Source organism: Danio rerio, chromosome 12 (assembly GCF_049306965.1).
Source record: "Danio rerio strain Tuebingen ecotype United States chromosome 12, GRCz12tu, whole genome shotgun sequence".
In the NCBI taxonomy this organism is placed as follows: domain Eukaryota; kingdom Metazoa; phylum Chordata; class Actinopteri; order Cypriniformes; family Danionidae; genus Danio; species Danio rerio.
The window spans coordinates 4,849,064-4,866,617 of record NC_133187.1 but is presented as its reverse complement, the minus strand read 5'-3'; the positions used below and the strand labels follow the sequence as shown (position 1 = coordinate 4,866,617).

General features: G+C 35.6%; 1 protein-coding gene across 2 annotated transcripts; it reads left to right on the top strand.

Annotated features, from left to right (window-relative positions):
* Positions 1–41: 41 nt before the first annotated feature.
* Positions 42–13,880, top strand: si:ch211-173d10.4. 2 transcript variants are annotated; one of them, XM_068224673.2, is made up of 10 exons: positions 42–133; positions 254–365; positions 3,782–3,802; positions 4,287–4,460; positions 6,985–7,142; positions 7,249–7,335; positions 8,611–8,683; positions 10,271–10,434; positions 12,887–13,001; positions 13,086–13,307. In XM_068224673.2, the coding sequence occupies exons 2-10, from the start codon at positions 269–271 to the stop codon at positions 13,160–13,162; spliced, it is 966 nt and encodes a 321-aa protein (XP_068080774.1). In that variant the 5' UTR covers positions 42–133; positions 254–268; the 3' UTR covers positions 13,163–13,307. The 2 variants fall into 2 exon arrangements, with proteins under 2 accessions (XP_068080774.1, XP_073774226.1); XM_073918125.1 differs by lacking the exons at positions 42–133; positions 254–365 and adding an exon at positions 1,279–1,337 and having other exon boundaries at positions 13,086–13,880.
* Positions 13,881–17,554: the final 3,674 nt, after the last annotated feature.

Below are 17,554 nucleotides of genomic sequence, written 5' to 3'. Positions count from 1 at the left end.
CACAGATCACAGTGTGTGAACACACGAACCTAACTCATTTCCTTTACAGGTTGTATTTAAACTCACAATTATTCAGAGGCAATACATTCACATGCTTGTTCACAAAGTTCAGATATTTCACCCTGCAACAGAGGTAAGTTGCATTTAAAATATTACATCTTTAATTTATCTTGATATCAGTGTTACTCCACCAACATTTCCAGAATTTTTATTTTTTTTTATTTTTTTTATTCTTTAATTTTTTATTCTAAAGACCTTCTGATTAAACATGCAATACGAACGAAAGATGCTAAACATGTTAAATAAGCAGATGCTTCTGACATGTGTGGCTGTTCATCTTTTGACTGGCTTCTGCTTTGCAAAGGGTGAGTATTTTCTGTCGCCTTCGTATTGTGTTAGTTGGATCTTCTATTTAAATTGTCTACATAGAATAATATACAAAAAAATAATAATAATAAGTGTGTGCACATTGTGTTATATGAATTACATATTTATTAAATTATTATTATTTTTTTATTTTATTTTTTTAAATATTTATATTTATTAAATTAACCACTTAAACTCTGCGGATCCATGACGTCATCGACTTTCGCTTTCAGATTTAAAGGGCTAGCGTTGCACTAGACCCTCGTAAATGGTGTCGTTTGAAAGTGTAGAATCTATATTTTATGCACATATGCATCACTTTGGTTTTTATTCTACTGTATAAAAGTTATTTACACTTAAATACACAGTATTTTGGATACCCGAGTTAGGTATTTTACATTGGTTCATTTTCATATTTTTTTATATGACATGTATAAACCAATAACGACCTTTTGTGGTTACTCCAGGATACTACACACATGTACAAGTTATAGCTCAAATGAAAGCTCTTGCCGGTGCTCATACAGTTCTAGCATTCTTTTTACTGAATTATATTCATATGTCAAACAGTTGTTGAATGAATTGTGGTGTTTCCATGGCGCAGAAATGTAAACAATACATTCATGATCAATAAGCAGCCCCAGATAGCACAGACAGCTGTCATCTCTTACCTTATGCTTTGTGCTTCAGGGCCATTGTCCTCTGTTTTTGAGGTGATGTGCATAAGTAATCCTTTTATATGTCTGATGTGGTCCAAACACAGTGAATTATGTTTGATCAAACAAAAGAATAGTGAAATATGAAAACAATGATCGATCTTTGTGGCTTGTACAGCACCTCTCATCAGTTGGAATGCAATAACTTTTGCATAGATTATGGTAAAGACATTTTCCTTTTTTCCTATGATTACAGACATGTGCAGGAACCACCAAAATTAATTACAGCATGCTAGACCAAACAGAACCTAAAAGGTACACTTTCAAATTTGAGTTTATAAAAAAAAATACTCTTTTTTTTTTTAGGTGTTTATTATAACACAGGTGACATATACAGATATTTTAAACACTTTCAATAGTGTTTTATGAAAATTCAAAGGGTTTTCTTTAAAATGATACCGAATTTTTGCATTTACACCTCTGTATGTGGATTTGGGAAGCTTTTAAATTTGGGTAGGCAAAATCCAGGCGGAAATCCCCAAATAGCAGCAGAGTTTAAGTGGTTAAATGTCTTATCTCACTTGTGAAGGCTACTCATCTCACTTTAAACTTAAAGAGGACCTATTATGCTACTTTTTACAAGATAAGTCTGCGATGTTTCTAGAGTGTGAACTGTATGTGAAATTTCAGCTGACATTTCTCAGATAATGTTTTATAACTCTTTGAAATTGCCTCTTTTTGGCTTTGATTCTAATTGTGCTGCTTTGGTGACTGTCACTTTAAACTCAAATGAGATTGTGCTCGTTTCAAAAGAGGGCGGAGCTACAAACGCCTATGTGACTGTCAGCATAGTGGCAGATTCAAAAACAAGACTTCTATGCTAATAAGGGAAAGATGGTCACTAGTGGGCGAAATTCTGTCATGCGGCTGTGAAAAGGGGCGGGAATAAACAAAATGATTAGACATTAAAAAAAACATAGCGATTGCTTCATGTTTTAAATTTCTGTCCAGAAATGTCATGTTTTGATCCTCGGTTGGTCTCACGCAGTCAAGTAATGCGATTTCGGCAGGTCAGAGTTCACCAAACTTGAACTTTGCTCCGCAACAACCTGCGAAACCTAACGCATGACCCTGCTTTTCCGGTCTAACGCATTCGCGTGCGTATGAATAGAAGTCTAGGGGAGGAAAAGCCCAGTGTGACCGCAACTTCACAAAGGGAGAATGTCAATCAAAGGCGTCGTCTGAAACCACATACTTCCATACTGTATAATACGCTAAAATCAGTATGTGAGCCGAGTAGTATATGTTCGAATTCATAAATTCAAAAATCAGAATGCGAGAAGTACACGGATGACTTACTGCTTCCGGCGAGATTCTTAAGTGTGCATCCCATGCACGCTGCACTATCCCATGACGCCCCGCCAACAGGCCCGGATTGGCTAATCGGGAGGACCGGGAGAATTCCCGGTGGGCCGGTCCATTTTTTGGCCGCGAGGGCCAGTGTCCCTAGCTCCAGAATCTGTTGCTCTCAGCAGTCACACTTTTTAAATTAATTTATTTATTTGACCACGGTCTTCTTATTCATCATTTTACCGCAGCTCTGTTTATATATAACCAGCCTGCAGTTTATTAATCATATAACTCAGATGGTCCAGTGGTTAGCACGTTAGATTACAACGCCATGGACCGGGGTTTAATCCTCGTCTGAGTATTTTATTTTTAGTCTTACTCCGGCCCTGCCCCGCAACAGAATTCATGATTGGGAGTGAAGCGACGCAACTGACGCAGGTAGGTCACGTAATTATGACAAAATAGCGGATGTAGTACGTCCGAATTCCAATCATACTGCTCTCATTCATACTGTATAGTACGCACTTTTATTACAGCAGAGTAGTACATTTAAATTCAAATGCAGTACCCAATGAGTAGTAGGCGGTTTCAGACGCAGCCAGTGTTTTTATGAAGTGTGATAATTAAAATAAAATTAATAAATTTTTACTATTAGAAGCTGGTTATATTCACACAACTGTGATTGAACCCCTTATAAAAAGCTATTTTTGCATAATAGGTCTCCTTTAAAGGCACAATTCACTCATGAAATGTCATCATTTACTCGCCTTCCACTTTTCTCAAAACTATTTGAGATTCTTTCTGTGAAGAAGAGTCTGAAGCAGTTTAGAGAGTGTAGGGGCAAAATCTTTAAAGAGGCTCTCTCAGTGGTCAAGAAACAAAGTCTTACCCTGGATGTCTTTTCAAAGTTTTATTCTTTATAAAGAAGGTCACAATCATACAGCAACAACAGTTTCTGCAGAGTGAGACACTGAAGCAAAGTGTGTTCACCCTTTTATCTAGTTTGTACTACTTGCGAGGTCAAATCCTAATAAGGCCTAATCTGCATTTACGTCAGGCGTTTTCTGCCGTTTCTGCTATATGTCCATAACAACCATACATCTTTCTTAAGTAATCATTAATTTCAGTTATATGGACCCAAAAAGAAATATGTTCACCCTTACATAGGCAGATAAGGGAAATCCTTAGGATAAACACAAAGTCCAGATAAGCACCTAGAGAATATAGTTGTGTACAGAAAATGTACACACAGGTTTTATGGCGAACATATGGTGAACACAGATACACACACGTCTTAAAGAGTCTTAAACAAGTTTCCAATAGATAAAGGTCATCTAAAAATGAATTTCTTTTACAAGAGCTAACCTTGTTTGTTGTTGTTGTCTATTCAACGTTCACATCTATTTCAGATTGGTGCTACTTTGGCTGTGGTGAGCAACATTTTACTTGATTTTTTTTTTCTTCTTGAAAATTCAGCTACAGTTATTTTATTGTTAAACAATTACACAATTTGAATTAAACTTGTAAAATTGTTATTTTAAACTTTTAATAATTAGTTACTGGGGCAATGTATATTCGGTACCCAGTATGTTCTCACTGGACGACATCTTTTATGAAACATAGAAAATTATTATCACATTTTTTGTCAGTTTTGGCTTATTTTTACAGATGAATTCCAACAGTAATGATTGTAATTACTAAACATTAAATTTTTATAATAAAAAAAAATGTTCTTTCGCACACTAAAACAACTATAAATAAACTGTTCTCCTCATTAAGTTCCTAAAGGGATAGTTCATCCAAAAATGAAAAATTCCACACTAATTACTCTCACTCAAGGGGTCAGTAAACTATGACAGAATTTTCATTTTTGGGTGAACTACACTCCCAGTAAGTGTTTTTATTCTTCTTTAGAAAACTCTCCCTCTCACTGGGGTAAACATTATGCCAAATGTAATGGACATAATCAGTCTCCAATCAACATCGATACACAGAAAACCATTAAAAGTCAAGAACTGGGACCTTTTGACCTGATAAACTTCAATCTTCCACACACCATGAAGATGCTGAGGAATAACGGACACACAGGTGAGGAATCAGAAAAATGGAAACACTGCAAAAAATGTTTTGTCTTACTCAGAGTTTTTGTCTTGTTTCTAGTCCAAATATCTACAAATTCTTAAATCAAGAAGCACTTTCTAGACAAAAATATTAATTTAATTTCACAAAGATTATATTAAGTGAGTATAAATAAATAAAAAAATGAATAAAATAATCTTATGTCAAACCAAAACAAGACTATTCTACTCCTTTGCAGATTATTTTGCTTGTGAGGAAAAACTCACTTAATTTTGACGATTCTGTTGTAGCCACTTATTTTTTACTCATTTACTCTCACACTCCCTCACTTTTCCTTTGGCTTGTTCTCTGTTTTATCAGAGCAGGGTTTTTCAAAGTCTAAGACAGTGGGCCTCCCTTTTGACACAACTTATCCATTGGCGCCCCCCTCCTCCCAAACACGCACGCACGCACGCACGCACGCACGCACACACACACACACACACACACACATACATACACACATATATATATAAAGACACAGACAGATGTCAGACTCTTAACTCACTTTTATCATCATTTGCATGAAAGTGCAATTATTTACAGAGTAATAACAAGTATTTTAATATGACGTTTTTAAAACTGAGAAGATTGTTCAATATGAATAGAACAGATCCAAGAACTGTCCATCCCAGTCAAAACAGTCGAAGTTTAGCGGGTCTCATTCTGTCATTAGCCAAAATGTCTTGACAAACCACACATAAAGGTTGTGGTTCATCAGCTAGTCCTGTCCACGTAAATCCTAAACTGAAATACTGATCATGGGTTTAAGCCCTGAACTTGAAGGCTTTGAAACGGGGGGGTCTCAGAAACCGATCCATTGTATTAGCAGCATAGACTGTAAATTAGCAGGCATATACCTGTATTGGCGGGCTTGCCAAACAGAAGCGAATTCACAGCTATGGCCTTCTGGGTAAAAAAGGTTTTCTTATTTCAGACGTATTATTTTTTTTAGCTTTGTTTAATTAAAACGTTTAAATATAATAAAAAATACATATAATAATTAAACTTAATAATTATATTTTTATTATATAATATTTTTTCCCGCGCCTCCCCTGACATGCTCTGGCGCCCCCCAGGGGAGGCGCGCCTCACACTTTGAAAACCCCTGTATCGGAGGTTACAACAGCGGAATTATCCACCATTTACTCTGGCATATGTTTTCAGGAAGGATGCCCTTCTGGCCTTGCCGCAACTCATGCACAAATATATAAAAATAAATATGTAAATAAGATTAATTATCATAAATAAGAAATGATCAAATAATTTCTAAATAATAATAATTAAGGGTGATGCGGTGGCGCAGTAGGTAGTGCTGTCGCCTCACAGCAAGAAGGTCACTGGTTCAAGCCCTGGCTAGGTCAGTTGGCATTTCTGACTGTCTCTTCTGGCACCTGCCAGATGGCCAATCTGCCCCTGACATTGATACAAACAGGCAAAAGATCTCGACGAATGACAAACCTTAAATCTCAAATCTCGAGTCGAATCTTTAATTAAAAAATGTATACTTTTAAACTAGGTGCACTTTTAGATTTGATCCTCAGCTGGAGGTTTTCATTCACTTAGGCCGTACTCACACTAGGTACAGTTGCCTCGAACCGGGCCAAAGCACGCTTGTCCCCCCTCACGCCTCCACCGACGGCCTGCGCTCACACCACAATCGGGCCTCGGCACGCTTACGTCATCGCTGCTGCGCTGTTCAGTGCAAAGCGCTCTCTCACTCAGCAGCACAGAGGAGATTTCTCTAGTTATATCGTTTGTTATGCAGTGACATGCAGTCGAATATTGCAATATCGCCAAACAGTCCTTAGGGATGCGGTGACACGCAGTCAGATATTTCGCCGAACAGATCCGGCACTTTTGGCGCTCATAAACAATCATAAAGCCCTCGTGCTGCAGGAATGAGGAGGTCTGCTGAAGGTGCGCAGATGTTAGGAGTTTGCGTCTTTAATAATCTGCAGCAGTTTGCGTTCACTGAACAGTAAGAATGATTAATAAATCCATATGAAAGCCCCTGAAAAGTCATGTCTTGCTTTCAGTTTCGGGCTTTGGCGCGTTTTGCACTCACACACAAGCGTACTGCGCTCAAGCCCACCTCTTCCAACCGGGCCAGGGCCGGCCAAGTGAATCGAGCTTGAGCCTGATTCAGCGCACTCACACTTCTCAAACGATACGAGAAACGGGCCTGGGCACGGTACGGATGGCATAGTGTGAGTACGCCCTTAGAGCTGTTGCACACTGCATGGATGATCATTTAAAAAACCCATAATAGGGGCTCTTTACTTAGTGCTAATGTTGTTTTGAAGTCACACTTACATGCAGTTTCAGATCCAGTATTAGCATTTCACAAATTGTCACTGGTCAAAAATGAACGAACGTGCGAAAATAAAACCAACTTTAGCCCAATAGTTCGGACAGGGTGTAAGAAAATCGTTTTGTATTGCACACACAGCCTACATCGTTTCTGCGTCCTCCTCTCCTTTTTTTCCTGCAGTTGAATGTAAGCTGAAAGCAGGAGTTGTGGGAGTTCAGGGAGGAGGTCTGAAACACAAATACACCGTCCTTCAGTTCCACTTTCACTGGGGAGGAAGAGACCCGAGGCAGCAGCCCGGCTCCGAGCACTCTCTGAACAGACACAGATGGCCTGTCGAGGTGAGAGACGACTGGAGGCATGATAGTTTTCACATCATCTAAATGTGTTGTGCAGACACACTCACGCCTCGTGTTGTTTATTTGTATTTTATTTTTTTCTTTGCAGATGCACATCGTAAGCCGCAGAACTGATCTAAATGATAGTGCTGCGTCTAGAGTTCCAGACGGGTTTGCTGTGATGGGCTTTTTCATTGTGAGTCGCGTTTGCAGTGCTCGTCCACTAGAGGGCGTTGTTCGTTGTGGAATTATTTTGGAAGTTTTTGATTTATTTGTTTTTTATTATAAGCATTGAAACACTACACAAAGTAAAAATACAAATTCAGACACAAACTATATCCAAGACCATTACAATAATTGCAAAAAAACTGACACACAAATCATCGACTACAGCAAAAAAAAAAAAAAATCCTCCATGAAATCTAACATCAAGTCATTCTTTTTGTTATTAATTTGTGTACATTTTTTTAATTTTATCATTCAATATCATTATTATTATTAATAATAATAATAACATTAATAATAATAATAATTATTATTATTATTATTCATTCATTCATTTATTTTATTTTCGGCTTGGTCCCTTTAATAATTTGAGGTTGCCACAGCGGAATGAACAGCCAATAATAATAATAATAATAATAATAATAATAATAAGATAAGACAGAAAAAAATAACATTATAGATAAAAGTAACACATATTAGGCCAAACAACAATACAGTAAATATATAAATACACAAATATAAAAATACAAATACACAAGGGGCACAGCAGTAGAAAATAAAATAATAACAATAACAACAATAATAATAATAATAATAATAATAATAATAATAATAATAATAATAATAATAATAATAATAATAATAATAATAAATATCAAAATAAATAAATAAATAAAAATAAATAAACAGACTCTCCATTCATAACTAAGCCAGGGGCAGGGAAAATAAGTCAGCTATATACTTGCATACATATACACATACATATACAGGTACATATATCTGATGGGTGTTTTGAGCTGAAACTTTACAGACACATTCTGGAGGCACACAAAAACTTATCTTAAATCTTGAAAAAGGGCTAAAATAGGTGCCCTTTGAAAGTCTTGTTCAGCTGTTTTGTTTATTGTTCTGTATTACGTCTTATTACCTCTAAAAATAGAAGCTGTCCTCCTATAGTTTACTTCTTTCACAAAGGCTTTTTTAAAGTACCTAGGGATTTCTTTAAGCCGGAAGATGCATTTGTTGGCCAAATGCACCATCAAGGATGTCTTTTGAGAAATTATGCGTAAATTACTGTTATTTCCTTCTTTCCTTTCGCACTGAAAATCACTGTCATTTCCTTCTTTCTTTTTGCACTGTAAGTTAGTTAGCCTCAGAAAACCTCAGAATGTAATGAGATACAGCTTATTATGACATTTTATTTGTCGTGCATTTGTGTTTATGGTTGTAACCTTTCTTGCTTCAGGATGGAAAAGAAAATGTTACATCACAAGTCTGGGAAAACTTCATGGAGTATCTCCAGAAAATACCTAGAAAAGGTAACAGAGAATTCAATTAAATCTTTGTTATCTTATGCACCTTGACCAATATATCCATAATGATAACTGCATCAATTGCTAAAATAATGTCCACCAACACATGATTTTGACAGATTTATCTATTGGAACAATTGTCAAACTTTATCATCTTTGGTGTAAACATGCTTCATTTTTATTTGTAAATAATTTAACAACTGAACTGCACCCCATATGAACACTAGGTCACATTAGTTCAATTGTAAACTTGTACAATAGTTAAATAGCTATAATTTAATATATATTTCCCCCTGATGGTCCCACAGGATATGACTGCATTTAGCCATGTCAACAAAGTGTATAGTGTGCTCATATACTGTTATTTGTTCAATTTTCACAAGTGAAATGCAGTCGCTTCAGCAGAAATCCACATGATTTAGTATTATGTATGTTGGAAAGTTTTCATATATAGTTGAAGGCAAAATTATTCACCACCCTGTGATATTTCAATTATTTTTTGCTTCCCATGTGATGCTTAACAGAGCAAAAAAAAGTTTTGCTTTATTCAATATTGTATTTTTGTCTTCCGAGTAAAGTTAAATTTTAGGTCAATATTGTTAGCACCCTTTTTTAAAATTTGCTAAAGTTTGTTATATGCATATGAAGCTTTTAGGAACATTGTTGTTATGTAAATGTGCCCTCATTACAAGGGTGGAAAGAGGTCGAAGAAGTCATACTTAAGTAAAAGTACCATTACTTGCCCAATAATGTAGTGCAAGTAGAGTAAAAGTATCTGTTGTTAATATTACTCAAAGTATGAGTAAAAAGTAGACCTTTCAAAAGTACTCAAGAGTAGCGACTAGTGAGTATTACACTGTAAAAAGCTGATGCGTTTACATGTAATTTTTGGATGTGTGTAAACGTAACATTCTGTAGTGCATTTAGGTATTGCCCAGCAGGCACACAACATCATATGACGTTATTATTAGGTTAGATTTAGGTTGTGAGGTCAGGTGACCAAAATTCAATGTCTAGCCAGCGTCTAAGGACAATGTTATTTTGATGTCCAATAACAATGTCAAATGATGTTGATGTTTGGTTGATCTTAGGTTGTGTTAGAAACTGACCAAAATCCAACGTTGAGCCAAAATCTTAAACCAACGAAATGTCAATGTCGAATAATGTCAATGTCGATATTTATTCGTCAGGTATAGATCTGATGTCATAGTGGTAACGTCCACACAACGTCAAGCTGTAACATCATTAGACGTTGATATTTGGTTGGTTTTAGGTTGGACGTTGGACATTGACGTCGGCCTGACGTTGGGTTCTGACGTTAACCGGATTTTCATTTGCAAACAAAATGCAGCATCCCCACAATCAATCTGACGTTATGTTGACATCTTGTGACAGCAGTTTAAAGGAAAATAGTGGAGTAAAAGTACCGATACAGCACTAAAAATGCACTCAGGAGAAAGTAAAAGTACACATTTTTAAATGAAAAATTTTCCACTTTTCTGAAAAAATTACTCACAGTAGTTTGAGTATTTGTAATTTGTTACTTTACACCACTTCTCATTAATGACATCTGCCTCATTGTTGTTTTACTAGGAGACACAGTCAGAATTACGGATGATATTTCCCTCCAGCAGCTCTTAACGGGAGTTGATCTTAGCAGGTATTACCGTTACAGCGGCTCTCTGACCACTCCACCCTGTGATGAAGCTGTGCAGTGGACCGTCTTCAAAGACCCGATCATTATCAGCACAGATCAGGTACAATTATTACACATGAATTTACACACATTTAAAGGCACGCTCAAGAGGTCACACTTAGCTGATGATTGATTATAAAGCTTGTTTGGCATGCTGTCCTGGGAGAGAGCCCTGAGCTCATAAGATTTTCGAGCCCGGGGCTCCCTCCCATTGCAAGGCGGGAGAGGAGTTTGAGCTCAGTTAGATCTCGAGAACTCCCCTGCTGTAGTAACCAATAAACAGCAAGTGATGGCTCTTGGTAGATAACTGCATACTGGAAGCATGTCTATTGTGTCGATTTGGATAAGTAAATTAACTTAAGTTGCATGTTTTTGGACGGTGGGAGGAAACCGGGGAATCTGGGGGAAACCCACGTGAGCACGGGGAGAAAGTGCAAACTCTGCACAGAAACATCTGCTAGTTTGGTAAAGCCTGGAACCAGAGACGTTCTTGCTGTGAGGCAACAGTGCTACGCACTGCAGGGCCACTGTGTCCCCCATCTAGGAATAAATAAACTTCACTTAATTACAATTACATACAACCCCAAAATCAGAAAAAGTTGGGACAGTATTGAAAACAAATGCAAATAAAAAAAGAAGGAACCAATTACCTAAAACATACAACCAAAAAGCAACCAAAGAGTTTTTTGAAGGGAAATAATTGGGATGTTATGCAATGGGCAAGTCATTCACCTGACTTGAATCCGATTAAGCATGCATTTCACTTGCTGAAGACAGAATGCCCCAAGAACAAGCAGGAACTGAAGACAGTTGCTGTAGAGGCCTCCAGGAATGAAACCCAGCGTCTGCTGATGTCAATGCGGTCCAGACCTCAGGCTGTAATTGAAAGCAAAGGATTTCCAATACAAATTAAAAGTTTGATTTATCATTATTATTCTGTTCAATTACTTTTGGTCTCTTAACAAGTGGGAGGCACATATGCAAACTGTTGTAATTCCTACAGCGTTCACCTGATTTGGATGTAAATGCTCTCAAATTAAAGCTGACAGTCTGCAGTTGAAGCACGTCTCATTTCATTTCAAATCCATTGTGTTGGTGTATATAGTCAAACAGACCAATAAAAAAACTCATTGATGCATTTGCAAACACACACACACACACACACACACACACACACACACACACACACACACACACACACACACACACACACACACACACACACACACACACACACACACACACACACACACAAACACACAGACTAGATTATTATAATTGAATCACTGTAAATATACTGATTATTATTGTTGTACAACTGTTTTATCCTAAAATGTTGATTGTTAAATGTACTGTTTGTTCTGATTTATTATTTTTTCTTGATACATTTTGAATAATATGATATATTATTTGATTTATATTTTAATTATACTACTACTACTATTTACTGTGTTTTTATTATTTACAATTGAAGTCAGAATTATAAGCCCCCCTGCTTATTTTTCCCCAATTTCTGTTTAACAGAGAGAAGATTTTTTTTAACACATTTCTAATCATAATAGTTTTAATAACTCGTTTGTAATATCTGATTTATTTTATATTTGCCATGATGACAGTAAATAATATTTGGCTAGATATTTTTCAAGACACTTTTATACAGTTTAAAGTGACATTTAAAGGCTTAACTATGTTAATTAGGTTAACTAAGCAGGTTAGGGTAATTAGGCAAGTTATTGTATAACGATGGTTTGTTTTGTAAATTATCGAAAAACATAGGAATTACAACAGTTTACATATGTGCCTCCCACTTGTTAAGGGACCAAAACTATATAGGTTAAAGGGGCTAATAATATTGTCCTTAAAATGGTGTTTAAAAAATTAAAAACTGCTTTTATTCTAGCTAAAAAAAACAAATAAGACTTTTTTTCAGAAGAAAAAATATTATCAGACATACTGTGAAAATTTCCTTCCTCTGTTAAACATTATTTGGGAAATATTTCAAAAATAAAAAAAAAAATAAAAGGGGGGTGAATAATTCTGACTTTAACTTTGTTTTGTTTTTAATGTAAACTTTATAAATGCTTAGGCAATACATTTGTAATATTTGTCATGCCAATAAAGCAACCATTGATTTGAATTGAAAGAGAGAGATTGACAGAGAGGAAATAAGTGTATCTCCTGTATACTGTACATAACTCTGCTTATGGACACCCACTTGCGTATTCCGCTCAGGTGACTTGCATATCGGTTGTTCATCTTAGTCATATTACTAGCACATTGTCTATCCTCCATCTCACTCACTCTCCTCGCTCTCTGTCTGCCTCGTATCTCTTCCTCCATCACTTCTTCTAATCTCGCTAATCTTCCTGTTGGCAGCAGGTACAGCACACGTGTGATCTGATCATGTGACCACAGCACACACTACTCTACTCAATCAGTGTCATCTGTAAAATTACGCAAGGTGTCGAGATGTTTTACAGTTCTTGTGACACTTTTTTTTTTGTTTTCTGAAGCTGCTCAGATTCCAGACGGTTTCTTTTGGCTATGTTTATCGGCCGCAGCAATCTCTGAACAAGCGCACGGTTTATGCTTCGGCTGCTCTCGCTGCTGACGCTTCATCTTCTGCTGGTAAGTGTGCATTTAACACACTGTGAGCCATAAATAGTGGATTATAAATAACCAAAGCTGCATTTTTCTCCATATTTTGCTTAGTCAACACGGGAACATCTGGGCACTACAAGAGGCGTCTGATTGTTCCGATCAGGAGTGGAAAATTTGTCATCCATTAAAGGGGACCTATTGTGCAAAAATCACTTTTATGAGTGGTTTGAACACAGTTGTGCGGTAGCAGTGTGTGAATATAGCCAGCCTCTAATGGTAAAAATGTGTTAATTAATTATTTTTATGACCACACTTGATTAAAACAGTCTGCAGAAACACTTTGATTGACATTCTCCCTTTGTACGTGTCATCGGAGGAGAAAAGCCCCGCCCATTATAGACCATCTCTCCCTCATTAGCATTAACAATCCTAAGTGAGAAGCAGCCGTCTGCCATAAGAGTTTTTGCAACGTGTTGTTGTGATTGGTATACATTTGCAGTGTTGGGGAGCAGTTACATGTAGCGGTGTTACGTAATTTAATTACAAAATAAATGTAACAGTAATTAGTTACAGTTTCTATTGTAATTGAATTAGTAACTTATGAAAATGTTAAAGATTACAAATGGGGTTACATCTAAAAATTTTCTTTAAAAATCTGGGATATGTTGTTAAAGCGCTGCTATTCTGCTATAATTACATTTCTCAGTGGCGTGGCAGCAGTGGTGCTACTTTCTAAATCAATTAGCTTTTCAGTAGCAAAGCGATTATTTATTTTTTTTTTAAGTCAAGTAGTGCATTAGCATCCACACAAGCTACCGATCCTTGATCAATAAGTGACGGCACCGACATTCACAGAGCTGTGAGGCTGGTGTCTAGCCAATGAAAATAAAGCCATGTGATGGCGAGAATGATGATTTCTTCCTCTATCTGTTTTTCAGTGGTCGACAACAAACTATTTGGTGCGTTACTGAAGCCGTCTTTCCACTGCTCATGACATTTGGACAAGACTGTCGGAATACGCCCCCTTGTGGCAGTCGCACAGTATTTTTAGTTCTGATGTGCACCATGTTAGAGAAGCTGTTCTCGTAGTGTCTGATATAAAGAAGTGCAAAAGCAAGAGCCTATATTCTCTGTGCGTACACAGTGGTTGAATGAATACTAGAAACTCAGACTGCTAAAAATATTGGAGGAAATGTGGAGACAACAATATATATATATATATATATATATATATATATACATATGTATGTATGTATATATGTATATATGTATGTATGTATATATGTATGTATGTATATATGTATGTATATATATATATATATGTATATATATATATATGTATGTATATATATATATATATATATATATATATATATATGTATGTGTATATATATATATATATATATATATATATATATATATATATATATATATATATATATATATATATATATATATATTTATATATATATTTTTTTATTTTTTATTTTTTTTATTACTTACATTTATAAACAGAAGTGTTTCTTGTTAAAATAGAGTTTTTCTAATTAAAAAATAACCCAAAAAACGCCTATTTCTCATCTCGCGCGCACAGACCTGCTTGTACAACACTGGAATACATCACATACGGTCGGCCGGTCGCATACGGTCTAGTCGCAGGAGTTTAAATATGTCAACGGATCTGCAGCTCAGGGCTGATCCGAACATTCCGCATACAAAGATAATCGGAACTCCACGCAGCTCCTGGACTACTCTCCATGGGAAATGAATGACTTCCAGTCTGTCACTTGTCGTTTGTCGTGTGCATTGGAAAGGAGGCTTGACACTTCTCGCTCTGGTCGGTGATGTCGCCAACCAAGGCTGACACAAGAGAGAGGAGGTCTATGTATATACTTTACAGTAGTAAAGGCTGAAGTATACTATGGTAATGACTATTTGTTCATGATAGTTACTAATGATACTACATTATGCAGTGTAATTTATTAATGAATTTTAAATATATATACAATATAATGCTTATTTCTGAATATTTTCCTTTACTAGTAATTATTATAGTATTTGAAATGTTTAACACCTGGTTTTATTTGATTTGTAGTTGTAGCTGTTATATACTATAACATCACTACTATACTATATATACTATATACATAACTCACACTATGTCCAGTTGCCTTGATTCGTGCCGAAGTCAAACACCCCCAACCCCCATAATGTCGAACTGTTAACGGGTTCGGGATTTTAAATGTGCTTGTCGGGCTCGGTCTCTACCGTGCTTAATTTTTATGGCCCAATTACAGCTCTACATCACACTAATGCAATACTAATGCAATCTTACGGCAATTTGTATTTTTTTATTTAGTGGATAATTCGTATGAATTCATACTATCTAAATCGTACAATTTAGTACGATTTGCACATCACCCAATGACGATTGGGTTTACAGGCGGGGTTGGGTGCCACACCTCCATTTTCGAAATCGTACATTTTATTAACCTCTAAACAGACAAAACGTAAAATACCTATGTTTCCTTGTGAGATTAGGCTGGCAATACGAGTAAAGAAACTTGTAGTTTAATTTAAGAATGTTGTTTCTTTTCCATGGCATAAGAGAGGCTTTGTTCATACAGTAAATGAATCACTGTTTTCTTTTACTTTCACTTGACTAATTACTCCTAGTACTTTTATTTGAGTGGTTTCTGGATGCTACACCCACTTCTGCTCACTTAGTTTCTTTACTCATTTATTCATTCGCCTACTCCTGATCATTCTGTCACTTACTCCCTAATTCATTCAGATATTTGATTGTAAGTAATGGGATGAAAGGCAAACACATCTCATTCAGAGCCAGATTAGTTTGTTTACCAAGGGAGCTACATTATGGTGCATTGTGTTAAATAATGTAATTAAAGGGTTCCGTTTGTTTAATCAGAACAGGTTGAAAAGCCAGACTTTAATCACAGCTCACATATAAGAGTTTAATAACAGCTGGTACTCCAGGGTTTAAGGGCACATCACACAAACCTATTTATGCATCACACAAAATCTGCTCTCTGCATGACCCTTTTTCTTTTTGTTTGTGAATATACAGGCAACATGAAAAGAGCGAAAGATGAGACAAAGATAAAAATAAATTTGATACAATGGAAAAAAATGTGCTGTCTTTTTTTTTCTTGTGTCATCTCAATTTACATAAATTAAACTGGCTAAACTATATATATATATATATATATATATATATATATATATATATATATATATATATATATATATATATATATATATATATATAAGTTTGTATAAGTAAAACCATTTAAACTTAAACCTGATTTACTTATTTACAAAAGTTAAATAACATAAAAACATAATGCCATATCATTGTTTACACTGTAAAAAAAGGCTGAGTTGGCAGCACTGTGGCTCAGTGGTTAGCAATGTCACCTCACAGCAAGAAGGTCATTGGTTTAAACGCCTCAAGAATTGTGTTTCAGCTCATTTAAAATCAATTAAACAAACAGCAAACATCTTTCTGAGTGCAACTCAATCCTTCAAAAGCTTACAACCACAATTTAAAAAAGAGAATACAGACACAATTACAGTAATTAACAACAATCTCAGTAAAGTGAAACCGCATATGCGGATATACAGGCATTAAAAGAAGGAAACAGAACTAGATGGAATTAGTTTTGTAGGGGGAAAATAATTTGATACAAGCTTAATGAATTCTATTTTAAAAAAACAGGCTTTCAGTAAGACAAATAGAATAGAGATTCAACAGCAATAATTAATAGTAATCACAAACACTTATTTTCCTTTTTTAAAACTCTTCTCTCACTTCTTTCTTTATGTTGGGACAACCTGAAGGAATTAAGCTAACTTAATAGTTCTGACAAGTTAAAGTGGATTGAACATAAAACAAGGTTGTCCTCTGAAACACCTCAAGAATAATGTTGTATCAGCTCATTTTAAATAATTTAAACAAACAGCAAACGTCTTTCTGAGTGCAACCTAATCCTTCAAAAGTTTTGAACAAAGGATTTCAACCACATTGTTTTAAACAGAATACAGACACAATTACAGTAATTAGTAATAATCTCAGTAAAGTGAAACCGCATATGCAGATATACATGCATTAAAAGAGGGAAATAGGACTAGATGGAATTACTTTTGTAGGGGAAAAATAATTTGATAAAAGATTAATGGAGATTCAACAGCAATAATTAATAGTAATCGCAAACACTCATTTTTCTTTTTAAACACTCTTCTTTCACTACTTTCTTTATGTTGGAACAACATGAGCAAATTAAGCTAACTTAATAGTTTTGACAAATTTGAACATGAAACAATGTTGCCCTCTCAAACACCTCAAGAATTGTGTTTCGGCTCATTTTAAATAATTTAAACAAACAGCAAACATCTTTCTGAGTGTAACTTAATCCTTCAAAACTTTTGAACAAAGCATTACAACCACATTTTTAAAAAGAGAATACAGACACAATTACAGTAATTAATAATAATCTCACTAAAGTGAAACCACATATGCGGATATACATGCATTAAAAGAAGCAAATAGGACTAGATGG